Source organism: Acromyrmex echinatior, chromosome 4 (assembly GCF_024713525.1).
Source record: "Acromyrmex echinatior isolate Ae372 chromosome 4, ASM2471352v2, whole genome shotgun sequence".
Lineage (NCBI taxonomy): Eukaryota > Metazoa > Arthropoda > Insecta > Hymenoptera > Formicidae > Acromyrmex > Acromyrmex echinatior.
Genome location: NC_141855.1, coordinates 11,349,437 through 11,375,451, shown reverse-complemented (window position 1 = coordinate 11,375,451; position 26,015 = coordinate 11,349,437). Strand labels below are relative to the sequence as shown.

The 26,015-nt window shown below is 30.5% G+C and overlaps 3 protein-coding genes and 1 long non-coding RNA gene across 21 annotated transcripts in view; 3 read left to right on the top strand and 1 right to left on the bottom strand.

The window, feature by feature from the left end:
• The window catches only part of LOC147909976 (uncharacterized), a 28,764-nt gene extending 10,586 nt beyond the window's left edge, over window positions 1-18,178 (bottom strand). For 4 of the 6 annotated variants that reach the window (XR_015544869.1, XR_015544870.1, XR_015544871.1 and 1 more), the window contains exons 1-3: window positions 18,042-18,178; window positions 17,839-17,958; window positions 16,946-17,075 (exon numbers count right to left, since the gene is read on the bottom strand). This is a non-coding gene — a long non-coding RNA (uncharacterized LOC147909976). Of the gene's footprint in view, window positions 1-802; window positions 917-16,483; window positions 16,795-16,945; window positions 17,076-17,838; window positions 17,959-18,041 lie in introns of those variants that run through there. The other 2 variants (XR_015544872.1, XR_015544873.1) reach the window with 2 other exon arrangements.
• LOC147909977 (uncharacterized) lies at window positions 278-6,769 on the top strand. 3 transcript variants are annotated; one of them, XM_087405600.1, is made up of 9 exons: window positions 281-500; window positions 813-932; window positions 1,051-1,168; window positions 2,044-2,305; window positions 3,306-3,458; window positions 3,746-3,836; window positions 5,394-5,530; window positions 5,824-5,956; window positions 6,601-6,769. In XM_087405600.1, exons 1-9 carry the CDS (start codon window positions 357-359, stop codon window positions 6,652-6,654), a joined length of 1,212 nt encoding a protein of 403 aa, XP_087261726.1. In that variant the 5' UTR covers window positions 281-356; the 3' UTR covers window positions 6,655-6,769. The 3 variants fall into 3 exon arrangements, with proteins under 3 accessions (XP_087261727.1, XP_087261726.1, XP_087261728.1); XM_087405601.1 differs by lacking the exon at window positions 6,601-6,769 and having other exon boundaries at window positions 278-500; window positions 5,394-5,514; window positions 5,824-5,943; XM_087405602.1 differs by lacking the exon at window positions 281-500 and having other exon boundaries at window positions 816-932; window positions 1,011-1,168.
• LOC105146572 (odorant receptor Or2) lies at window positions 7,213-17,365 on the top strand. Of its 9 annotated transcripts, XM_087405596.1 has the most exons (10): window positions 11,648-11,760; window positions 11,869-11,954; window positions 12,235-12,354; window positions 12,478-12,595; window positions 12,898-13,159; window positions 13,328-13,480; window positions 13,594-13,684; window positions 15,914-16,050; window positions 16,948-17,080; window positions 17,193-17,362. In XM_087405596.1, exons 2-10 carry the CDS (start codon window positions 11,928-11,930, stop codon window positions 17,244-17,246), a joined length of 1,095 nt encoding a protein of 364 aa, XP_087261722.1. In that variant the 5' UTR covers window positions 11,648-11,760; window positions 11,869-11,927; the 3' UTR covers window positions 17,247-17,362. The 9 variants fall into 9 exon arrangements, with proteins under 9 accessions (XP_087261725.1, XP_087261719.1, XP_087261721.1 ...); XM_087405593.1 differs by lacking the exons at window positions 11,648-11,760; window positions 11,869-11,954; window positions 12,235-12,354; ... (2 more) ...; window positions 13,328-13,480; window positions 13,594-13,684 and adding exons at window positions 7,343-7,711; window positions 8,018-8,137; window positions 8,274-8,391; ... (1 more) ...; window positions 9,146-9,298; window positions 9,424-9,514 and having other exon boundaries at window positions 17,193-17,365; XM_087405595.1 differs by lacking the exons at window positions 11,648-11,760; window positions 11,869-11,954; window positions 12,235-12,354; ... (2 more) ...; window positions 13,328-13,480; window positions 13,594-13,684 and adding exons at window positions 7,344-7,711; window positions 8,018-8,107; window positions 8,274-8,391; ... (1 more) ...; window positions 9,146-9,298; window positions 9,424-9,514 and having other exon boundaries at window positions 17,193-17,365.
• A 436-nt stretch (window positions 18,179-18,614) lies between the features above and the next one.
• On the top strand, window positions 18,615-22,817 carry LOC105146541 (golgin subfamily A member 7). 3 transcript variants are annotated; one of them, XM_011056867.2, is made up of 4 exons: window positions 18,615-18,896; window positions 19,517-19,576; window positions 19,758-19,922; window positions 20,064-22,817. In XM_011056867.2, exons 1-4 carry the CDS (start codon window positions 18,615-18,617, stop codon window positions 20,352-20,354), a joined length of 798 nt encoding a protein of 265 aa, XP_011055169.2. In that variant the 3' UTR covers window positions 20,355-22,817. The 3 variants fall into 3 exon arrangements, with proteins under 3 accessions (XP_011055169.2, XP_011055170.2, XP_011055168.1); XM_011056866.2 differs by lacking the exon at window positions 18,615-18,896 and adding an exon at window positions 18,907-19,138; XM_011056868.2 differs by lacking the exon at window positions 19,517-19,576.
• Window positions 22,818-26,015: the final 3,198 nt, after the last annotated feature.

The following is a 26,015-nucleotide window of genomic DNA, read 5'->3' as shown; positions in this document are numbered from 1 at the left end:
ACGAATAAGACAGGAAGCCAGCACGCGTCTACATTATTATTATATAGTCACCCCTCAACTTTCTATTGTATCATGCAATAGCATAATGTTATAATGTCACTTTGCGAAAGCGTCCAATAAATGATATTTCAGAAATAGAAAAGTGATGGTTTAATATCAGATACGCTCTGACATCACTAAATTGGTAAACTTTGACAGTGACAATTCCAGTGACATCCTACAATTTCATATTATTTACGCCATAACTTACATGTTAAGGAATCAATAGCATATGTAGAGAGAGAGAGAAAGAGAGAGAGAGAGAGAGAGCACGTGTCATTCTGTTGTAGTCTTTCAATGAAACTAAGCAAATAATCATGCTAGAAAATTTTTTGCGAGAGTATAATGTTAATCGAGTATTTCTGTCGAGCATGGGCCTTTGGCCATTTCAAAATAAGTCCATTAGAAATTTCTTACGGACTTTCTTCTTTCTGATCGAAATAAGTTATTGTCCCTTCGAGGTAATACGTATAGATTGATATATTTTAGACAGATACATCCAATTTGTGTTTTTAGTTTTAAATTTTATTTTTATAAGATTTAAGTATAATACATGTATATTATATCATTAGTGAGCTTTATGTGTGTTCCTGTCATAAGAAGTTTACAACGCAACATATTTAATATAATAATTAATCATTAAACATAATTAAACTAATTAAACATATACACAAATGTATAACATTTTATATTTAATAAATGCACAATTCTATACTTATTTATTTAAACGTAAAATATTTTACGATTTTATGATAATCCAACGTGACTCGCAGATATTATTATTGTACGATCATTTGGACAATCCACAAATGATTTTTGATGCCAGTTATCAATTTATGATGTCGATTTCTTTCATTGGGAGGCAGATAAATGAGTTCTGGAACCAAGACAAGGTAAGTTTTTATAACTGTAATGTGTTATATTTGTTTTCCCTTTTTACTTATGTTTATACTGCGGTACAACTATTTCAGACTTAACATGTTAAACCGTTTCCATGTTTATTGCAATCAGTTGCGACGGTTGTACGAAGCAATTGATCAGCATTGGGATATATTTACGAATGACATGGAGGTTCAAGTTATGAAAAATTATTCTATGCTATCACGAAAATTTACAAAATATTACTCGAGTAAGTATTGCAAGACTAATATATTGAACATAGCCAGAGGCATATCTAAGATATGGCAGGCATGACACGTGTCCTGGGCGCCAAATCGCGCAAAGTAGTTTTATTAATTCAGTACGATTCAATGTATTTCCTCAAACATGATATACATAATGAATTAAAATATCAATCTGACAATTGAATTTTATTTCTAAATTTTTGTGAAAAATACCATTTTCTTCGTTAAAATATCAAATATTTCATTTATATAATTTTTTTATTCACTAAAAGATAATTATAATTATACTCTACATAATTTGAAATATTTTTAATTGAAACGTTTATTTCAAAATGTTAACGTCGCAGAAATTATAAATTATAAACATGTAATCTTCATGACAATTTAGTTGGTAAGAGCCAAGTTTATTTTTTGCAATGTGAAAGACAGGCTTAATAATTATTTAAGTCCATTATTTTGTCTTAAATAAATCTTTTTTTGTGTAAATCTTTGTGTGCAAATTTTCTCGTAAAAATATATTTTCTTCCACCTTTTCATACTTTTTTTTTTTCTTAATAACGATAAACTTTTGCCTGAAAAAATTAACTTTGAGCAGAGCACAGATCAATTTGCAATGGTAAAAGAAAGAAAGATGCAGTTATAATTTTTAGTAATGTAAGTTGCTATAATGTAATGTAAATAAATAAAAGATAAACATACTTGACTTTTTGAGCTAATATTGTAATAATAATGTAAAATTATCTAAAACATGGATTTCAGATATTTGGATAGGGATGCAATTTCAATGCTTGCCATAGGAACTATTTTCCGTAGATACGTCTCTGAATATAGCATCATATGATCTTAAAATGTAACACAATTCTCTTTTGGAATATTGCAGTGCTAATGTTTAGCTCAATGTTGATACTTTCATTAATACCATTAACACCAATATTGCTAGACACTGTGATGCCTCTTAACGAATCACGTCCGCGATTCTTTGCGATTGAAGTTGAGTTCAGAGTGAATAAAGATGATTACTTTTTATCAATTTTATGTTATACAACTGTAATAATTCTGATAGGTGCAAACGTCGTGATGGGCGTTGATGCAATGCATATCGCATGCACCGCTCATGCGTGTAGTTTATTTGCCGCTATCAGGTAGATCAATTAAATATCGTAATAATATTGTTATAAATATTTTATGAAACATTCATTTTATATATATATATATATTTTTTATTTTATATATATACATTTTCCGTATATATATTTTATAATGTATATGTGTCGTTTATTATCTACTAAAAAAAAAACATATTTTATTTATGTATTTTAAATCAAATACAATGGATAAGCTCCAAATAAATAAAATTCAAATTATCAAAACGTAAAAAGGCCGAGGAGCCAAACTTATTGTTCATGCAATACAATATTTACATATTTATTGCGGAATAACAATTATAAATACATATAAACGTTTCGATCTTTTTATAGATTATCAGTGTGATAAATTATCGCTACCAATTTACATTTCAAAATTTTCATATAAAGAGAGAGATTATATTAAGACTCTTGTATCGAGATTATTAAAATTATTATTATTAAAATTCTCGTACTTAGAACGCAATTGTCATTAAAATAAATTTTTTATAGAAACCTTGTATTTTATGGTGAATAATGATGTGTGTCAGTACAGTATTAGTTCATTCTCTGCATTCGATACATCATATCTAATATTACACCGGCGCATATCGTTGTTCATTACAAAATACAAAGTTTCTATAAAAAATTCATTCTAATGACAATTGTTTGCGTTCGGAGTACAAGAGTCTTAATATAATCTCAGTCTTTTTGTGAAAATTTTGAAATATAAACCGATAATTTTATCACACTGATGATGACCTGATGTAAAAAAGTAGGAACGTATGTATTAGGTGTAATAAAAAGAAATCCATTATTTTTACAATAGATGGCTTTAGTAATCTGTATCTATGTAAAAATAATGGATTTCTTTTTACTACACCTAATATTTATAATTATTATTTCGCAATAAATATATAAATAAAAAAATTAATGTATAGTGCGAACAACAAGCTTAATTCCTTAGCCTTTTTATGTTTTGATATTTTGTTTAACTCTTGTGAGATATTATTTACAGCAAACGAATCGAGAATTTAATTTCGAAAGCGAATAACAATAAAGAAAGCAGCAAATGTAGATATCGTATGAATATGGAACTTGATCCATTAAATGAAAAATTAATGTACAGAGAATATATAATATGTTTAAAGAAACATCAACTTGCTATAGAGTAGGTTGTTTTTATATTTTTCATTATCCTCCTCTATATAAAATGTTTGTCACACTCTCTCTCTCTCTCTCTCTCTCTCTCTCTCTCTCTCTTTCTCCCCCTCTCTCTTTGTACTAGTATAATATATTGTTACACACACACACACACACACACACTCTCTCTCTCTCTCTCTCTCTCTCTCTCTCTCTCTTTTTCTCTCCCTCTCTTTCTTTGTACTAGTATAATATACTGTTATATAATATAATATCATTGTTATATAAATTAATTTATTAATTTCTCCAATTTAGGTTTGTTAATACATTGGAATCATCATATCAAGGAATTTCATTACTTCTATTACTCTTGCTTATTGGAACTATAAGTTTGATTGCAACCCGAGTAAGCTTCAGAAACTATTTTATAAAATGTCATATATAAATATAAACACGTAACTATACAAAATAACTAAAATATAGTCGAATTTTTCTTTTAGTAAATGTTGATAATAACGGATCGAAAACTCCGATAACTTTGACCTTGACATATATTGTCAAGGTCATGACTCTGAGTAACCTTCATAAGGTTTCACTTTGTACCCTTCTGTTATTATCCCTTATGTTATTAATAAAAAAGTACAATGAATGTTTTGCAATTATGTGACACTTTATATGTAGGCTACACGTGCTTCTATTACCATATTGATTCTTCTTTTCGATTCTTAGGCTCGGCCACCGAGCTTCGAGCGATGGTAGGGGTCATTCGCCGTAATCAGTCCGAAATGTGCAAATCTTTACGAGCACTGTACTAGTCTATACATCCCATTGTCTACATGACAGATTTTCTAATCTCAACAACAGTACAATTACAGAAGTTGTGCACTCCTCTTGCAGAAGGAGAGGGAGGGTGAGAGTCGCTTCGCGTAGAATATGTAAACACTTATTTATGTTGTTTTCATCATCTACTACTTTCTCTACTATTTTCTCGTTTTTCCGATTGCTATTGCGTCTGTGAGCAATCAGATTGTGCGCAATTGGATCCGTACGCAATCAGGTCGGTGGACGATCGGGTCGATGCACAATTGGATCAATGCGCAATCGTATCCGTGCGCAATCGGATCCATGTGCAATTGGGTCAGTGTGCAATCGGATCTATGCGCAATCGGATCTGTGTCCGATCGGATCCGTGTCCAATCGGGTCCGTGTCTGATTAGAAAATACTGCCATATCCGATCGATAACGTGCGCAATCGAACCTCACTCGCTGCGTTCGAGAAGTCCGCTATAAACACTATTTGTATCATACTGTTCTGTGTAATGGATGATGAAGATAGAATGACATAAATAGCGCTAGCGTCTCCCCGAACAGCTAATAATATTATGTGAAGGTCAAGGTTATCGGAGCTGATTCCGTGTTATTGTCAACATTTATCTTTCCTTTTTGTAATATTCCAAGCCGAGGTTACTTCATAAGTGATTTTCTCTTCAGTTTTGTATATGAGAGACAATTCACACACACAATCCCAGTCAACACAAATTGAAAGTAACATAATGTCAATGCTGTAATACAATTTCGCACTCCACAATATAATTGTTATGTAACACTATGTGTGTTATAATACATTCATATTGTAGACGAAATTATAACATTGATTGACGTTACGTTACTTTCAGTTTGTGTCGATTGGGCAGATTTTAATTTTGATAGTAATTAGATAAATAATAACTGATAAATAAAAATATAAAGGATATAAAAAAAAAGATATAAAAAAATTTTGAGCAAAAAATTATGATTATATTTTTAATGTTAAACTTTATTAGTAATAATATGTAATAAGTTATTACATATTATTAAATTCCTTCGTTTTTTAAAATTTTTAATCTTATTAAACTTTTGTTATCGTGAATAAAAATATTATTATATATTGAATATTTATGTAACACTTTTTAATTTGTTATAGATCATTTATGTATTAGATCAAGCGGGAGAAGTAATAAAATTCACATTTATATTCATAGCATGTCTAATAACTTTAATGATTGTATGTTACTCCGGTCAGAGATTAATGGACGAGAGTCAAAGTATATTCCATCGAGCGTAATAATTATTTTTTATCTTAATATATACTAACGATTATAAAGCATTCTTTAAACAAAATTAATAATAATTTAATTATAACCATATTCGAAAGATTTAAAAGTTTTAATTCAACACTCATCTTTCACTCATTCAACATCATTCTTTCACTTAAGATAAATATAATACAATTAAAATAAATAATTAACACACGAAACATTAGTAATTTAATTAATGTAATTTTTACAAATATTTAATAATTTTCTTTAGAAAATTCGATAAAATCAGTTATTATTTATAACTTATGCTTACAGATATGCTGCAGAATGGTACAAGTTTTCGCCTAGACTAAAATCTTTATTAATAATAACTCTTTACAGAAGTAATGTACCATGTGGATTGAAGGCAGGTAATATGGTTCCATTATCTATTGCAACATTCGCAGCAGTAAGTAAAATGTGTAAAAATATAAATCTATTTTTAACAATGCTCTCTCTCTGTGTGTGTGTGTGTGTGTGTGTGTGTGTGTGCGCGCGCGCGCGCGTGTGTGCGTGTGTGTGTGTGTGTGTGTGTGTGTGTGTGCGTGTGCGTATGCATGTGTGTAGGGGAAAGTGGAGGAATTGCATGCATCTAAAGGAAATTATTATGTGAGATAGTTTTTGAAATTAAAATCGATATAAGAGATTCCAAATCATAAATATGTATTCGTCTATCTCATATTGAACAATTTTTCATTTAGTATTATAATATTTCATAAAAAGTAAAAAAGCAAATATGATAAAATTTCCCTTGTGTCGAGTAATTGTACGCATAGGTTGGTTAATTGTCCAAAACAATGATATAATCATAGGAAATTAATGAATAAAATTAATGTTTCACGGAATGTTGATAAGGAAATGAGATCAAATATATTTATTAATCCAATGTTAATACAAAATTAACATTGGATAGTCCCATGTTATTGCTGTCACATGTTGCCAAAAATAAAACTCATTACACACAATATATATATATATATATATATATATATATATATATATAAATATGTATATGTATATAATAAAATATGTCTCTTTCGTATTCCATTTAAGGTAATGCGAATCGCCATGTCTTACTTTACTGCGTTTACATCATTCAAAGAGTGATTACTGAAGTTTCAATTACTTCTTCACCGATACATTCTAAATGTTTAATAAACTGTGATTATATATACAATGTCAATAAACTGTATATTTCAATGATACATTTAACTTTAATAATTCTTGAATTTAACTTTGATAAAAAAATTTCGTTAAAATTATATTCTACGTTTTGAAACATTCCGAGCGTAAAGCGAAATTATTGAAAATTTGCTGAAATTTTACTGAAAGTGAATTTTTTAGCTAATATATTGAAAAATTACTGAAATTTCTTTAAAATCTTGCTGAAATTTTGGTAAACATGAATTTTAAAGCTAAAATTGAGGAAATTAAACTGAAATTTTGCTGAAAAGTGTTCCAAAACGTGAAATAATTTTAGCGAAATTTTTCTATCAGGGAATTTTACCTTTTTATTTAATTATAATTTTTCATATTACATTAAATTATATTCAAATTGCGAATTGATTCGATTTTATTGTACTTCATTATTTTCTCTTCTTAAATATACGTACTTGGCTCTACTCACAATCAGTTAAATCGATTGTTAAATAATATTTTAGCAAAGAAATAGTTCTCAGTATAAAAAAGTAGCACACGTATACATTGAAATTACTGTTACCCTCAATCATCCTGTCATTCCGAGTATGATATGCTATAATATCTCTTTACTATACTTATGTAACTATGGCATGTAAAACTAAAAAGATATTTAACAGACTACTTTGGAAAATGACAGAAGTGATAGTTTAGTATCGACAAGTAGATGTATTTCAATCATCAGAAAAACGAGATAACAATTTCTGACATCGCAGAATATTATATTCTTATCCTATAACTTGTATTGTTCAACAGTCAATACGATAGCGTTACGTTTTATATCATTACGTTTTAGTACATCAGAACATTACAAGTATTAGTCATGCTAGCGAACTTTCTACGAGAGTACAACGTAAACCGACTATTTTTATCAATCTCAGGTCTCTGGCTGTTTCAAAATAAAAATATAAGAAATTCGTTACGGACTGTCTGCTTGCTAATGGAAATAAGTTACTATCCATTTGAGGTAATGTGTATCGGTCGATATATAATCGATTTGAATAAATATATAATAAATATATTTTGATAAAAATAAATCCTATTAATATTTATAACAATTCGTCTATCAAAATATTATTATTATTGTAAAACAGATTTATAGTAATATTGCTGTGCACAAACTTATTATCACAAGATGTAATTTATAATATAGTAGTATAATGTACATGATTAACAATTAACGATTAATTAAATAAATAAAATGATTTTATACAATTGATCTTATAACTATATACTTGTAATGCATTTATGAATCATAATCAAACATATGCAGATACTACTACTGTATGATCATTGGGGTGATCCACAAATGGTTGTAGATGCCTGTTATCAATTTATTTTCACGACTGCTTTTACCGCAAGGGTATTGCATAATATTTGGAATCAGGACAGAGTAAATTCATAGATCTTTCATTACCTATTTTTATTTTAATTATATTATCTTTATTTCGTTTCGTTAATCTTTTGTCAGAAAATTATTTTACATACAATATGTTTGTAAAAATCGTGTCCATTTATTATATAAACAGTTGCAACAGTTGTGTATAGCCATTGATAAACATTGGAGCATATTTACAAGTGATGTGGAAGTTCAAACCATGAAACATTACGCTATGCTGTCACGAAGGTTTACAATAGTTTTCTCGAGTAAGGATGTTATGTAATTATGTCGTATAAATAAAATAAACTAAAATTTTTTATGGTTTATTTTTTATGGTCTAAAATGTATCAAGACTATAAATATAGTGATATGACACTTGCTACCTTATGAAATTAAATTATGAACAAATGGCATTAAATAATATTTTTGTTATGTAATAATAGATTTTATATAACAGATTATTAAAAAATATATTTATATAATAATAGATCTTTATAAAACTTATATAATAATAGATTTTAAAAAAAGAATAATGATGTTATACAATACTTCAGATATTATTGTGAACAAAGATATATTCTTTCGAAATGTTGCAGCGCTATTATTTTTGATAGTGTTAATATTCGTGACAATACCATTAATACCAGTATTGTTAGACACAGTACTACCTCTTAATGAATCACGTCCGCGAGTCTTTGCAATTGAAGTCGAATTCAGAGTGAATAAAGATGATTACTTTTTAATAATGTTTTGTTACACTACCGTTGTAGTTATAATAGGTTTAAACATTTCAATTGGTGTTGATACAATGCACATAGCCTGCACCGCTCATGCATGCAGTTTATTTGCCGCTGTCAGGTAGATTAATTAAATATGGTAAATAATATTATTATAATTATTGTATAACCTTAGATTTGTATACATATTCCGTTCATACATTTTATGACGTATATGTTTCATTTTTCATACACACATTATACATATATTTTATTTAACTTTTGCGAGACATAATTTTTACAGTAAACAAATTGAGAATATAATTTCCAAAGCCTATAATAATAATAAAGTCAGCAAATGTGGATATCGTGTGAATATGGAACTTAATCCATTTAATGAGGAAATAATATATCGAGAATATATAATATGTTTAAAGAAATATCAGCTTGCTTTAGAGTAAGCACGTTTTATTACTACAACTCGTTACTCGTAATTGTTTTTCTCTAAATAAAATGTCTTCTTCTTTTTTCCTCCCCTAAACCTCAATAGATTATTAATGTGACTTATAAATTTTAATCTAGATTTGTTAATATATTGGAATCATCATTTCAAGGACTTTCATTACTTTTATTACTATTAATGATTGGAAATATAAGTCTAATCGGACTCCGAGTAAGTATTATAGATATTATTTCTATAAAATATCTCGAAAAGATATTTCTTGAAGAGATATTTTAAAGAAGTTGCGGAATTACAAATAGATTTACTAATACAGTTTACAAATATTTACGGATTATAAATACGCAATCATTTAAAACAATCAAATTCATAATTGTTGTGATACGAGCTTAATCGCATTGGTCGATTAAACGCGTTCATCTATTGTTCGTTGGGCGAGTGTATTTTATTTGAAGAATTGGATCGAAGATTTCGAATCTTTATGAATCTTTCTTGTATTACTCTGTAAATCAAATAAAATTTCATTTCATCCAATATTGAGTCGAGCGAGTTTTTCAAATCTTCGCGCTACTCAAGAATTTAATGAAACTACAAATTGACGCTGTGGCAAATTCGAACCTACTTCAGTAGCGTTTTGAGATATTGATGGAGCAATTTTAAACCTCTTTGGCTCAAACAACAGTTGGCTCAGGAATAACAGCTTATTCTTCGTCAGCTATCCGAATCACAGAAACAAATTGAACTTCTATTATCCCAAAAGGAAGGTTTTGTTTCATGCTCATCTTTCAATATTGGGAAAATCAATAAAATTGTGACTCACGCTTCTTACTTCCCAAGGAGCACGATTAACTAAATCCCAGAATATTTGCTCAGCAATCAATGCGAGAGCAGTTTGATATAAAACATTACACACAGACGATTCTTTCTCACTTGTAACTAAGACTTAAGCAAACGCTGATAAGAAAAATCGGCAATTCAGAACCCGTTCTCCCCTTGTAACAAAACTCACCAATGGGCGACTGTGAACTTGAAATCTTCTAGGAAGGATATATTTTCACCAGTAAGAATAAAAGCGAATTAAATTTATACCGCGGGCGGAGCCAACTTAACTTTTCAAAGACTGGGAAGAAAATCTCACCAATCTGATTCCTCGATTTCCCAACTAGACACATCCTATCAAAAAACCATCTCCAAAAAAATTGCCTATATAAACCGCGACATCGCGAGACACAAGCGGAGAACGAGAGAGCGGAGAAAACAAGAGAGCAAAGAATGAAGAACAAGATCAAGAACGATAAAATTTCAAATTCGCATTTACATTGTTAGTCTGTGCGCAATATTTGCAGTCGGATAAACATCACTATCTTTTTTGTTCCCGACACCTGATATAAACATTCCAAGCACAAAATTATAAATCTTTTATTATTATTATTATTTTATTTTTCTCCGAAATTAAAATAACTCATTAAAGAGAGCAAATAATTCAAACAATTTCTTATTAAATATTCAAATAATGTTTTCAAAATCAACGGTATCGACAGAAAAAACATCTCCCTCTCTTCTCCTTCCCATTTAGTCCCGGTCGATTTTTTTTCATGACCTCTTCCCCCCCTTCCCCTGTTATAATGCATGAACTGAATTAATTTTCTTATCGCCTCTCTGTTTGCACATATACACATATTACTCCATTCCCTTCCACGCGAATGCTTGCGAAAGACAAAACGTCTGCTCTAACCTTCTTCCATATTTCATCCTTTTATTCCTTTTTTCTTTACATCGATCCACTTATACGTTCGAAGTTTGGACGTAACACTTATTTTACTACGTTATATCATTCAAAAAGTGATTATTAAAGTTTTAATTACTTCTTTATCGATACATTTTAAATGTTTGATAAACTGTGATTATGTATAAAATGTCAATAAATTGTATTTCGATGATACATTTAGCTTTAATAATTCTTGAATTTACTTTTTATTATTTAATTCTTACTTTTTCATATTTTCTTATAATTTTATATATTACTTTAAATTGTGTTCAAATTGAGAATTTACTCGATTTTGTTATATTTTATTAATTTATATTTTCAAATATATATATATACTTGGCTCTACTCACAGTCAATTAAATCGATTGAATAACATTCTAGTAGTTCTTAGTATAAGAAAGCAACATATACCTACATATGCCTACATTGCTATTATTGTTACCCTCAATCATCCTGTCATTCTGAGTTATGCTATAATATTTCTTTACTATACTTATGTTATTATAACATGTAAAACTTGATAGACTGTTTAACAGAATACTTTTGAAGATAACGGAAGTGATAGTTTAGGCAAATAGATATGTTTCAATCGAATTTCATCGAAGAAACAAGCTACAGTAACAATTACTGACATCGCACGATATTATATTCTTGTCCTGCAACTTGTATTGTTCACCAGTCAGTTGATAGCGTACGTTTTATATCATTACGTTTTAGTACACCGGAGAGCGAGTATTAGTCATGCTAGCGAATTTTCTGAGAGAGTACAACGTAAACCGAGTATTTTTATCGATCTCAGGTCTCTGGCTATTTCAAAGTAAAAATGTAAGAAATTCATTACGGACTGTCTGCTTGCTAATGGAAATAAGTTACTATCCGTTTGAGGTAATGCGTATCGGTCGATATATAATCGATTTGATAAAAATAAATTCTATTAATATTTATAACAATCCGTCTATCAAAATATTATTATTATTATAAAACAGATTTATAGTAATATTGCTGTGCACACACTTATTATCACAAGATATAATTTATAATATAGTAATATAATGTACATGATTAACAATTAACGATTAATTAAATAAATAAAACGATTTTATACAATTGATTTTATAACTATACACTTGAAATGTATTTACGAATCATAATTAAACATATGCAGATACTACTGCTGTATGATCATTGGGGTGATCCACAAATGATTGTAGATGCCTGCTATCAATTTATTTTCTCGACTGCTTTTATTGGAAGGGCATTGCATAATATTTGGAATCATGACAAAGTAAATTCACAGATCTTTTTTATTTCATTTATATTGTCATTATTTCTTTTCGTTAGTCTCTTGTTAAAAAATTATTTTACATACAATATGAGTGTAAAAATCGTGCCTATTTATTATAAACAGTTGCAACAGTTGTGTATAGCCATTGATAAACACTGGGACATATTTACAAATGATGTGGAAGTTCGAATCATGAAAGATTACGTTATGCTATCACGAAGGTTCACAATAGTTTTCTCGAGTAAGTACGTTATGTAGAGTAATTATGTCGTATAAACAAAATAAACTGAAATTTTTATAATCTAAAACAATCGAGATTATAAATATAATGATATGACATGTATGATGAGTATGACAAGTATAATGATATGATTGCTACGTTATAAAGTTGAATTATAAAAAAATAGCGTTAAATAACATTTTTGTTGCATAATAACAAATTTTTTAAAAAGAATAATGATGTTGCTCTGAAATACTTCTGATTAATATTATTGTAAAAAAAAACAAAATTAATATTATTGTAATTCTTTCGAAATGTTGCAGTGCTATTGTTTTTCACAGTGTTAATATTTGTGTCAATACCATTAATACCAGTATTGTTAGACACAATGCTACCTCTTAATGAATCACGTCCGCGAGTTTTTGCGATCGAAGTCGAATTCAGAGTGAATAAAAATGATTACTTTTTAATAATGTTTTGTTACACTACCATTGTAGTTATAATAGGTTTAAACATTTCAATTGGTGTTGATACAATGCACTTTGCCTGCACCGCTCATGCATGCAGTTTATTTGCCGCTGTCAGGTAGATCAATTAAATATGGTAAATAATATTGTTATAAGTATTGTAGAAGTTTTGTATATTCCGTTAGTTTTGTATACTCCGTTCATATATTTTATGACGTATATGTTTCATTTTACACATATTATACATATATTTTATTTAACTTTTTGTGAGACATCATTTTTACAGTAAACAAATTGAAAATATAATTTCCAAAGCTTATAATAACAATAAAGTCAGCAAATGTGGATATCATGTAAATATGGAACTTAATCCATTTAATGAGAGAATAATATACCGGGAATATATAACATGTTTAAAGAAACATCAGCTTGCTTTAGAGTAAGCAAGTTTTATACTACATCTTAGTTGTTTTTATATAAATAAAATATCTCCTTCTTTCTTTTTCCGCTGAGCCTCGATGGATTAACGTAACTTATAAATTTTTAATCTAGATTTGTTAATATATTGGAATCATCATTTCAAGGACTTTCATTGCTTTTATTACTATTAATTCTTGGAAATATAAGTCTAATCGGAGTCCGAGTAAGTATTATAGAAATTATTTCTATAAAATATCCCGAAGAAATATTTTAGAGGAATTGCAGAATTGCAAATAGGGATTTACTAATAATGGATTATAAATACGCAATCATACAAAACAATTAAACTCATAATTGATGTGCATTCCGAATTGATCGATTAAAGACTTTGCTTTGGAATAAACAATACAACTGAAATAAATTGTCATTACAGCGATTCCGTATCGTATACAATTTTAATGTAATGAATTATGGATATTATTTATGTACTATATATTTAGCAAATTATTAGTGTGTGTGTGTGTATGCAATATTTCATTTTTTACTAAAAAAATAACTAGTCAAACTTCCTTAAAGATGGTTTTGCACAAGTTGTGGACCATTTACAAACTGATTGAAGTTTTCAGATTTAGAGGAGAAATTGCTGTCTTTCTATCGCCGTCGAGAACTTTTAACAGTTTTAAATGGAGTGATGGTTTCAGATAACAGAATCGTTCTATCTCGAGCAATATATCCAGTCGTTTTGGAAACTTTGCATTTAGCTCATTTTGGTATACGATGTATAATACAATTTGCTCGTCGTTATTTCTATTGACCTGCACAATGATATTGAAAGACTTATCAAGAACTGCAATCATTGTATTCAGTCTGCGGCAGCTCCTCATGAAGAATCTCTTCATCCTTAATTAATCTCTAACAAATCCTCAGCGCGAATTCATTGACTTTGCTGAACCAAAAACAATGGATTTTAATAATAGTTGACAGTTTGTCGAAGTTTGTTGATGTAATTTTTCACATCTGCAATCTGCAGTTATTTTAAAAGATTTTTTTATGAGTTACCAAAAGTTTTGAATAATTGATTTGTTTCGGAATAATGAAATTCAATTTATTTCGAAAGATTTTGCGCAATTGTGCTCCCATTTCAATATTTTACATCTGAGGAGCCCACCCGAGCATCAATAATCAAGCGGAAAGTATGATTGGCATCATTAAGCATTCAATTGATCTGAATTTTCCATTTTTGGAAGACGAAATGAATCGTTTCCTTTATTCGTATAATTACACATCTTGTGATGCAGCTCCAGAACAGAAATCTCCTGCGGAAATTTTTTTCGAACGCAAGTTCAGAATTCCGTTCGAACCTTTTACTTCCGTGATTTTTTTCTTAGTAATTCCTCTTGACGACAGAGGAAATGAAGCAGTAATTTGATTTTCAACATGGCGTTAGGTCACATTTTTGTTGCACAGCAACCGGTTATTATTAAGTTGTTTAATGAAAAACCTATTCCAGAAACAATTGACAAGTTCATTGACTTCACCATGGTTCAAGTCAGCTTTGAAGAAGTCTTCATCCGACATAATCAAATTTGAAATCGAACGCTTTCTTCACTAGATAACCACTGGTTATAGGTTTAACGTCGAAGACTATTTTTTTATGTTGGACTATCCTTCCTCAAAACTGCTCGAGAATTCCAAGAATTTTGCTAGCGCATATGTTCTTGCTGCCAGTGTGTTCTCTTCTTCAGGCGAGACTGCAGATTTATCTCCTACTTCGAGTGAAATTACAATTGTGATTAGTGACTTGACTAATTCCAAACTGTCCGATGCTCCGAATATCTCTTAAAGCAACCTCGTCTGAATTAAAAAGTGTCTTTACCATCTCAAAAAGTTCCATCTTAGGAGAGGAATGTAGCGATACGCGCTTAATCGCATCTCGCATCTTGATTAAGCGTGTTGCTCTTTGGGCGAATGTATTTTGTTTGAGGAGCTGAATTGTTCCAAATCTATGGAATTTTCTCGTATTATTTTAAACCAAATAAACTTTCGTTTCAATATTGAGTCGCGCGAATTTCTCAAACCTTCACGCTACTCAAAAACTCATTGAAGGAACTTAATATAGTCGGACTTTTTCTTCTTTATTTATTGAGACCGAGTTAATATTTACTATTCCTGCATATAACTTCTTGTTCACATTCTAATATTTATGATGAAACTGATCATCTATTATGAACTTCATAATATATAAAAACATAAAATCGAGTTTATATAAAAGAAATATATAATTTTAAATTTAAAAAATATAAAAATTCTGCAATATTGATTAAGGACGAACAATTATAATTTACATCAATATTAAATCTTACTGATACATATCACAAAATTAAAAAAGTTTTTCTAAATAGAAATATAATTATTATTCAGATAATTATGTAATAATTCTAATTTGTTACAGATTCTTTATGTATTAAATCAAATGCAACAACTGATAAAATTCACATTTATGTTTACCGCAATGTTAATTGACTTGATGATTATATGTTATTCTGGTCAAAGATTAATGGATGAAAGTCAGGACATATTTTATCGAGCGTAATATTTATTTTATACTTTAATATATACTTTAATAATTGTAAGAATAAATTTCGAACGAAAATAATAATATAGTGCTCCAAACACATTCGAAAGATCTATTAAATGTAAATTTATTCAATTTTAATTTAAAATACTTTACATAAAACATAATTTAAAAAATATATAAATAAGTAAAAACAAATGATATTTAGTGAAGGCCGATCTTGGTTTAAGTCTCAAATTCCACACCGAAGCGAATTAGCACCAGCAAAAATTTCAAACTAGTGTTATCTCTTGGCGAGTTAATGTACGTCGATCTTTCTCCACTATGACAAATTTGTTTGAGAGGGGGGTGGGAGGGAGGGAACGAGAGAGAGAGAGAGAGAGAGAGGGGGAGGAGAGAATGTAATAATAAAGTAAATATAAAGTAAAATAAAGTAAATTATATACATTTTCATAACAAAATTAATGTTAAAGGACACAATAGTCAAATTCGCACTAATGTGGAAGTTATGGATGCGAAGTGTGGAATTTGAGGATTAATAATTTTTTGTGTGAATTTTTATCATTTCAATTCAAGCAAACTGTGTCGATTTGATTTTAAAACGCGGGTCTACAATAGAAGTAGTCATAGAATCTTAAAGAAAATTAACCAATTACAATCAAATATAAGAAGAATCGATTATAATTGATCATCTTCTACGACTTAAAATTCTCCGACCACTACGACTTCTATTGCAGACTCCACATTAGAAACTGAACCTGGAACAATTTCTTCGTTAATTTTCGCTTAACAATGTAAAAATATAACAGAAATATAAAGTATTACATAAGTTAATTATTTTAACTTTTGTTAAATATATTAAAAAAAATTTTTTTTTTCAAAAATTTAGTTAAAGATGATTATGCTTACAGATATGCTGCAGAATGGTACAAATTTTCGCCTCGATTAAAATCTTTGCTGATGATGACCCTTTACAGAAGTAATATTCCATGTGGATTGAAGGCAGGTAATATGATTCCGTTATCCATCGCGACCTATGCTGCGGTAAGTAAAATGCGCAAAGTATATGAAACTGCCTTTTTATAACATATATATATATATATATATATATATATATATATATATATATTTATGTCCATTTTGTATTCGATTTAAGGTAGTACGAATTGCCATGTCTTACTTTGCTGCGTTTAAGTCATTCAGTGAATAATGTTACTCAATTTTTTCAATTAACTATTCACCATTTCTGTATGTTTTGTTATGCTCTAATATTAATGTCAATAAATTGTATTTCAATAATACATTTAATTAAAAAAATTTTTTTATTTTAATCTCACCTCCTCTTTTTATATTTTTATAATTTTTTCAGCTATTTCTTTGGATGATTACATATAATTTCGAATTCACTCACTATTGCTTTATTTCTATTTTCTATTTTCAAAATAACTCGATTGTATTCGAATGAGTAAAGTATTTAAAATTGACTGAGAAATATTCTAGAAGAATTTTCAATAAAGCTGAAAAACTTTGCGTTTATTTCGCTATTATTGTTACCCTCAATCATCTCGTTAATATGTGCTACACAATATGTTGCTATAATTTACCAATACTATATTTGTTACTATACTATTACTATATACTATACTGTTACTATACCGTTACTATACTGTTACTATATAATTTATTACTAAATATTAAATGTTCAACAGAAAAAACTTTTAAAGATGATTAAAGTGATGATTTATCGCTACATATAGCACGATTATACGAATCAAATATCAATCGAAAAATGGACGATGTACCCTAAAAAAAGTGGACGTTGCTATGTATTGTAGTTCACATCCATTTCAGAGGGCAGTAGTGCGCGGCAACATTTTGCGGTTACAGGTTTTGGGCTGTCATATCCTCTCTCAGGTTTCTCTCTGGTAATAGTAAAGAAAAAGTGTTGTGAAGATACTAAACATTGAAATATAAATATATTTGGCTATTTTTTACAAATACATACTTTCGAAATTAGATTAAAGATGAGTTTTCAGTTTAGCAGTTGGCAATGCTCAAAGTTAATCGGCGGATAAAGTAATTGGCGTTGGTAAAACTAACCCTAAATGTTTTACCGATAATTGTTGCTATCGTTAACTAGCGACAGCCAATGAGAACCGCGCTTTCTTCCATTGTTCTGGCATTATCGATAAGACGTTTAGAGAATCCCGCTGCTGGGTATCAATCATGAAACTTTATCCCTAGGACGGAAAGTAAAAAGTGAAAATTTTAATCATTGAAATTAATGGAAAAATTTTTCACTTTTCATTTTTCATCCTAGGAAAAAAGTTTCATGATTGATACCCTGGTCACCCATGCCGAAAGTAAAACATTTAATTTTCGGTGTTTCAAAATTAGAAAACGCGCAAAAAATCACAATGCAAAAAAATGAATTTCGGGACAAAAGTTATTCCGTGGTTAATTTAATTCCGTACCTTCAACGTTTTCTAATCTTCCTCTCTCACAACTCGAAATCTACACATATAAACACTGTAAACATCTCACGTGAAAATGATCCGTGAAAAGAAATGGAAACGGAATGAAATGTGCGATGAAGAGCGGGGCGGGAAAAGAGAGAATATCGCATTTCGCATGCGCGCGCACCGTTCATGGCGGCCGCGAGTTGCGGAGTCGTGGAGTCTGTTCGTGTGCGTGCAGACGACAGCGATCCCTTGGCCGATTTTTCGAGCCTGAGTCCTCGTCGCGTCGATTCGCATCGAAGAAATCACGGCAATCGCGAGCACGACAGCAACGGTCGAGCTCGGCTTTCGTCGGGAACGTACGGCAACCAACCGGCAAGACGAAGCTCAAAATGCCACTGGTGAGTCCATCCTCCATGCGTTCTTTCTCTCTTTTTCTCTTTGCATCTTTCTCACTCACAAGCGCCTCTTTCTGGCTCATCTGGCTGTCATTCCCTCATTCGTGAAAAGTGTTTCGCTTGGCTGTCCCTCTTGCGATCTGTTCCTCGAAAATCAATTTCCTGCGTCACGATTCTTGATCGAGGAACGATTGTAGCTACAAAACGGAGCGAGGATGCGACTGCCCGTCCTTACGATTTCCGAGGTAGGAGCTGGGTGCGGTTTTTGTGGTTAACTCCAAGTTCAAAGAGTGATGCGAGGATGAAAGGGAGTTTTCGAGAGACAAAGAGTTGAAACATCAGCGTTAAGCTTCATTTTATGCGTAGCAGAGTTTAGAGAATTTGTCCGGAATGTAATCTAAGAGGATTAGTAATGACAGAAATGTATGTCTATATATTACAAGTTAACGCTAATGTCAACCAAATGTTTCCAATATTAGGATGATATGCAATGCTTATTGATGTTGAGAGTGTGAGAATGTATTAAGTATATGTTCTAATATTTGTAAAAAGAAGCAGATGAAAATAGCAGTCTTTCCAAGAAATTCAAAGATAGTTATGCGACGTTACATTTTATTTTATAGAGCCAGAGCTCGAAGAAAACATTATGTGTACTGCCTGAAGAGATTATTTACGAGAGAAAAGTACGTTATTGTACAAGAATCTGATATTAATATCCATAATAAATATTTGCTCTTTATTAACATATATGAAAATTTATTATATTATTATATTTGAAAGATAAGGTTATAGTCTGTACATTGGTATTACAAAAAATAGACTTAATAATTTGTAATAAATGTGGCAATGTTGTATTTTTTTTAGGGTAATCATGCTGCCCTCACACCGCTGGAAGACATGTCCGCGGGACGAGGGCAGGCAGGTGGAGGGCCTCCTCAGAACTGTGAGAAAGTTTTTATACAGCGCGATTACAGTGAAGGTACTATGGTCAAGTTCCAAACACGGTTTCCTACAGAATTGGAAAGTAGAGTAAGTATTGCAGTTAATCATTTTTAATATATATATATATATATATATATATATACACACATATATATCGCAAAGCTAATATATTTTCTGAAAATAAAAAAAAGATCGAAAAATATTTATTAGAAAATATCTCTTCTTTAGTTAGACAGACAATTGTTCGAGTATACGATCAATCAGTTGAACAACTACTTCGCTGAGGCAGAACGTGCCAGTTGTTCTACATACTGCGAGAGCTGCCTATATTGTCTCACAGGTTATCTGATAAGCATATGTACCGAAACACACTATGAAAAGTGTCTGCGCAAGGTCGCCAAGTTTGTCAGCGAGCAAAACGATCGAGTGTACAAGCCACGTGGCCTCCTGCTAACAGATCCAACAACACGCGGGCTCAGGCTAATAGAGATCTCGGTATTGGATAGACCTGCGTCGTGACTGCATATTAGCCGATCCAGGGAGTTCTTCATGTGACCCCCCGTGCAATACTCTGGACATTATGTTGCCAGAATCACAGACATGCACGCGCTCGTGAATGCCTGTCGACACAATTATGGGGCATACCGGTTAGTTTGAATCCTTTTCACAAGGTGCCGAAATTCTGCAAGGCTTGAAAGAAGAAATTTTCCGTCAACGATATCTTGTAGGCCGCAAATTGCTCAGGTGCACCTTGCACGATTAATCTTGCCGAACACGCGTGTAATGAGTCAAAGCTCTCTTGTCGTCGGGCTGTGCCTCGTACTTGGTTCTGAAAAACAAAGATTGATTTGGTAATCAGATCTGTAATACATGTGTAAAAACCTAGAGAAATAGGGATGCGGAAATGTGTGTGATTTGTAGAAATTTCGCACTGTCAGATTTATCAATGTAATTAACAAAGCAAGATTATACAAGGTCGGTCTAATTGTGGCAAGAGAGTCTCGTGTTCATTCGCATTCGTGATGTCTCAATCCTAAATGGCAGCTGCTGTGTTCTCGAGGGAGAGCGTGTATCCAAGCGTGTGGATGGGTAACAAAGCCGTGGCACTTCTATAGGTTCAATTTTCTATGTGCGTACACAGAACATATAACATACGAAAGTATATGAAGTATATGTGGCGAATTAGGGTACGGTAGGAAAGTGGAATTTCGTCTTTGTAAATGTTATTGAACGACGCCATGAACCGCTACTTTGATTTGTCATATATATATATACAACGGGGTCTACATATTTTTTTACTGTTCATTTATGACTTTATCGTATCACCTGCATTTAATTAATGAGACGTGAATGAGATGCGTGTCAGCGTGAATTACTTAGCAAGATGGCATTCGATGTTAGCGTTTATAGCACGTATTTCGTTCAAATTCCGCCGAACTGAGAACCTCGATTACGGGCGAGTCTTGTTCTCTACGAAGTGCTGACGAACGAATCTCCGAGTTCTTCTCATCTTCCGCAATGTATCTTCCATTGCGTTTATGTATCCGCGCGTATAAAGCATAAAGCTTTCTCATATACGTATGTACATTGAATGGGATGTTAGTTCGTCGTGCGTATCTCTCGACAGCAAAGATGATAGATTTGATTGGAATTACTAGCACAAACATTTGTCGCGCCGAGACAAAGAAACCCGAGGATTGGCTAAAAAAAAAAGAAAGAAATTGTGTAAAAAGCGGTAATCTATAAAAAAATAAATTACAAATTGATTAGCATTGTGATCAAGACAAAAATCGTTCGAGATGTAATGCGAAAAAATTTTGTACATTTTAGTCCGTTCTCTTAGTCGAACTGGTCACCCAATGCGACGCTTTTCATATTCCCACTAATTAGTTGTAAATACTAATAATCTCAAACGATACAACGATACAACACCACATTTATTTTTACTTTTTCTTACGCGTTTTGGGAGCCTAAAGTAGCACGCAAGACGCAACGCCACGAAGTCTTTTTTTGGCACGACGATAACTTCGATTCCAACATAACATGACGTTTCACGTAGAGAACGGTACGATGTACACATTCATACAGCACATTTTATACGATGGATATTTTGGGAGGATCCTTAAACTGTATTTTATAGAAATCTATAAAGTACATATTGGCCAATACTGAAAGATAATAATTAATTATTTTAAGTATTAAAAGCATTATTGCTCGTTACTTTTAGTACTCAAAATAAATAATTAATTACTCTCTTTTAGTAATAAATTGGAGAGATTTTTGTAAAAGGAACATCTAAACATTTTTAAGATATCCTTCGGAGATCTTTGCTGTATGAATAAATACGCGTAAAAATCTCACTGTCCATAGTATCGAGAATTTGGGTCGAAGTTCTTCATCGACTAAAATCCTCGATTTACGCGCATTTGCTGCAGACACAACGGCGAACGATCTCTTGTTCTTGATCACAATGCCCACGGAGCCTGTTCGACGTTGTAATGCGATGTTTGCTGAAAGGATCTTGCCAAATAAGCGTGTCACTGCCTCGGCATATGATTTCCTAGCGCATATGAGTGCTTGAAGAAGATGTACGGAGAAAGATCTCCGAGATCGAGCGAAAGAAAGATGAGATCGAAAGAAAGGAAGGGAGAAAACAAACGAGAAGTTGCGAAAGGAAGTCTCTCGGGAAGTTTCCCGCCAATTAATTCTTTGGAACGTCGCAATATCACGTGCATAGGACTCTGACTGCATGTACGTGCTCGTGTATGCGCATGTTTGCATATAATGTATATATAGCGGATTATAATTGTCGACACGAAATATAAGGAGATGGAAGGAAGCAAAAAGAAAAAGGAGGAACCGTTTGTTAACTTAATTTAATTTAGTAGGACCAATATTGGATTGATGATCCGTAACTGTAAAGGACACCATCGTACGAGTGTAATTTCTAAATGTTTTATTAATAAAAATGGGGTAAATATAGCCTCTGTTAGATAATCCGCCCTTGATTCCCGTCAGGATAACATTTCCGACTTCTGTCTTCCTCGTTTCATTTAAGATATTCTGATTTTTTTTTAATACAGTGGAAGGACAAAATGTCGATAATAATAATATTTAATTTTTTATAAGTTTATGTAATATATATTATATAATATATAATATAATAATATACAAGATGAATATTAAAGGTGAAATCAATTTTTTATCATGAGAGATAAATTGTCGATTGCAATTGAAAAAAATCTCCAAAATCGAGACACACATGAGACACACGTTTTTAAATCTGGATCTACAATAGATAAAGCCTTAAGCCTCAAACCGTAAAAAATTGATCAATTATAGCCGAATGCGAGGAAAATAATTAATTGTGTAATTGATCTAGTTCTTATAGATCTTATGTCCCAATCTTGGACTTTGTGTTGTTTGGGTTTTTATGCTCTTTTCAATTGCAGTTGATAATTTTAATTTACAAAAAATTTGTTTAAAATTATTTCGAACTAGATAAGATGTTTTTTTTATTGATTTTTGGATACTGAAAATGATGCTGCAAATTAAATTTTACTGGCGCATTGTTCCTGAATTATTGAAGTTTAATGTACAAAGAATGGATTATTTTACATTATTAATGAATTATTGAAGTTTAATATACAAAAAATGAATTTTTTATGTTATTTAATTACATTTTTTTGTAACATAATAAGTGGAAAATTTGTTATCTTAGAAAAATCCTGTATTTGAATTCTTTACAACTTAAAAATAAGAGATATCAAAATTGAAAAAAAAAATACATTTTACAGGAGATGAACAATACTTCCATGACTTTTAATCAAAATTTCAAGGTAATATTAATATTCTTTAAAAAAAAAGTCAAATATTGTTTCAAAAAAGCTATTTTTTTTACATTAAATCTCAATTATCTTAAAAACCTGACATACTAAAATGTTTTAACTTGTGATTTCTATCGTGGTTGCTATCGTTTTCAGCATTCAAAAATCTATAAGAAACATCCAATCTAGTTTGAAGTTGAAAGCAATTTTTTATTGTAAATTAGTGTCTATAATTTATCCATTAATTTATCCATTATCGATAAAAAGCTGGTTCAATTATTAATATTCACTTTGTGCTAAATCCAGATACCCATCTGAATGTCATATAAATAAGGAAGCATTTAATCGAAACAAGATGGTTTATATGGAAATTTAACGCAGAAACTGGCATCGTGTATTGGCACGGTACTAGCGCCCTCTCAGCGATAGACGGCTGGGGCGAGAAACAGTAAGTCATATCGAGAAAAAACCAGAAAAAAACTCGCAATATCATATTTCGATAGAATTCGAATTAGTTACATCGAATTTTATTTCTGCATTGAATGTATAAGTTCGTTTTAGTTGTGTACGTTATAAATACATAGAAAATGTAGAGAACGAATCTGAAAGCATCTTATAGAATATAAAGATCAGATCTGATTATTGTGGTCACTTTGATGTGTTACTTCGAGAATCATAACGTCGCATCGATAAGTTCCGAATCATGAAATACGCCATGTTGAAGTCATAAAGTCGCATTTGAATCATTCAGCCGATCGATTTTTCAATTTACTTTACGAGCGAGAATCCGCTTAATGCGCAATCATCACTCAACAGAACATCAAGTTACGTTTTTTAATCATTTACGCTTCTATTTAACATTAAAATAATTTTTAATAATTATTTTGGAGTTATTTTGATATTAGAGAAAAGTCACTCAATACCGACATAGCACTTCCCATACAGTACAGAAAGATTGCAAAATAATTGCAGATACAATATATCTTATTGCAATATTGTAATATTGTAAATAGATTGCGCAATGTATTTGCAATGTTGTTGCAATGTCATAGCATCATAAAAATGTCTGCCTTCAGCAAAATTGCGCTGTAATGTTGTAGAAATGTTGCAGCACAATATATTTGCAACTATTATTAAAAATAGTTCTTTTATTATTACTGAATGTAATTTGAAATACAATTTATGATATAAATAAAAAAATACAGAAAAAGAACTAATCAATATATATTTTATATTATATATAATTTTATATGCAATTTTATATATATAATTTTACATAATTGTTATATTTTGTACTTAATTGCAAACTTTGTATGCATATATATATATAGGGTATTTGATAAATAATGATAAAACTCTCGCTTGGGAAGAACGGACTAAACTGAGTCGGAAAATTCTCTACCATTTTGTAATTTTCGCAATAATTGACAAGATATCAATTATTAAAAATCATCAAATATTGATTTTCAATAATTTTTTACTCAAGTATTATCAACTTTGCAGAAAAACAGCAAGAGACAAAAATTATTTATTTTCTTCTTATAAGGCTCTAACTTTTTCAGAATTTTTTATGTACTTTTTAATACTATATTTTTTATTGATAGCTATATTTATCAACATGAGAACTATATATATATATATATATATATATATATATATATATATATATATATCATTGCCTTTTGCTCCGAGTTATTTGATGTTATTTGACAATATAAAGCAACGTTAAGCTTGCTCATGCTTTACAGCCGAGTGTGCCGGTTTATACTGCACCCTGATTTTATATTTAAAACCGTATTAAAAAACTTCTTTATGAAAGAAAATAATATAAATAAAACTAATTTAGGAAACTACAAGCATTAAAAACGACATAATATTATTAACAATATAGTCATTACTACTTACATTACGCAATTTGCAAAACAAAATCGTAAGAATTTTATTTTTGCATTCATAGAATTCATTTTTAGCTGATTTCGTATAGAAACAAGCCACAAATATACGAATTATACGTTTGTACTTCTTTAATTAATTTAAAAAAATTTATGATTTTATTAGTATTAATAAAGTGCAATAGATTCTGAGAAATAAGGGGGTGTCACTTTAGGAAACCCATGTCAGTATCTTTCCTCTACCTATATGATGACTTATGTTCTACTTGAGGAAGTACAGATGCATATTCTACAATTAGTTATTGATTCTATAATTAGTTGATTATTGTCGCAATAATTCATTATGCAAGCAATGATATATAGTATCACATAACATCATAATTCAGTGGCTGTTATATATTAGTTTAAAGATTGATCTCGCGCGCGAAAAATCCGACTCAAATATTTTTCATGACGCGTCA

Coding starts and splice junctions, on each gene's coding strand:
- LOC147909977 (XM_087405600.1), top strand. CDS start 357: ATGCTAGAAAATTTTTTGCGAGAGTATAATGTTAATCGAGTATTTCTG. Junction 501..812: donor TAAGTTATTGTCCCTTCGAG/GTAATACGTATA, acceptor CGTGACTCGCAG/ATATTATTATTGTACGATCA. Junction 3,459..3,745: donor AAACATCAACTTGCTATAGA/GTAGGTTGTTTT, acceptor TCTCCAATTTAG/GTTTGTTAATACATTGGAAT.
- LOC105146572 (XM_087405593.1), top strand. CDS start 7,568: ATGCTAGCGAACTTTCTACGAGAGTACAACGTAAACCGACTATTTTTA. Junction 8,138..8,273: donor ATATTTGGAATCAGGACAGA/GTAAATTCATAG, acceptor TTATATAAACAG/TTGCAACAGTTGTGTATAGC. Junction 17,081..17,192: donor CCATCGCGACCTATGCTGCG/GTAAGTAAAATG, acceptor ATTCGATTTAAG/GTAGTACGAATTGCCATGTC.
- LOC105146541 (XM_011056867.2), top strand. CDS start 18,615: ATGAAATGTGCGATGAAGAGCGGGGCGGGAAAAGAGAGAATATCGCAT. Junction 19,577..19,757: donor AGATTATTTACGAGAGAAAA/GTACGTTATTGT, acceptor TATTTTTTTTAG/GGTAATCATGCTGCCCTCAC. Junction 19,923..20,063: donor CTACAGAATTGGAAAGTAGA/GTAAGTATTGCA, acceptor TCTCTTCTTTAG/TTAGACAGACAATTGTTCGA.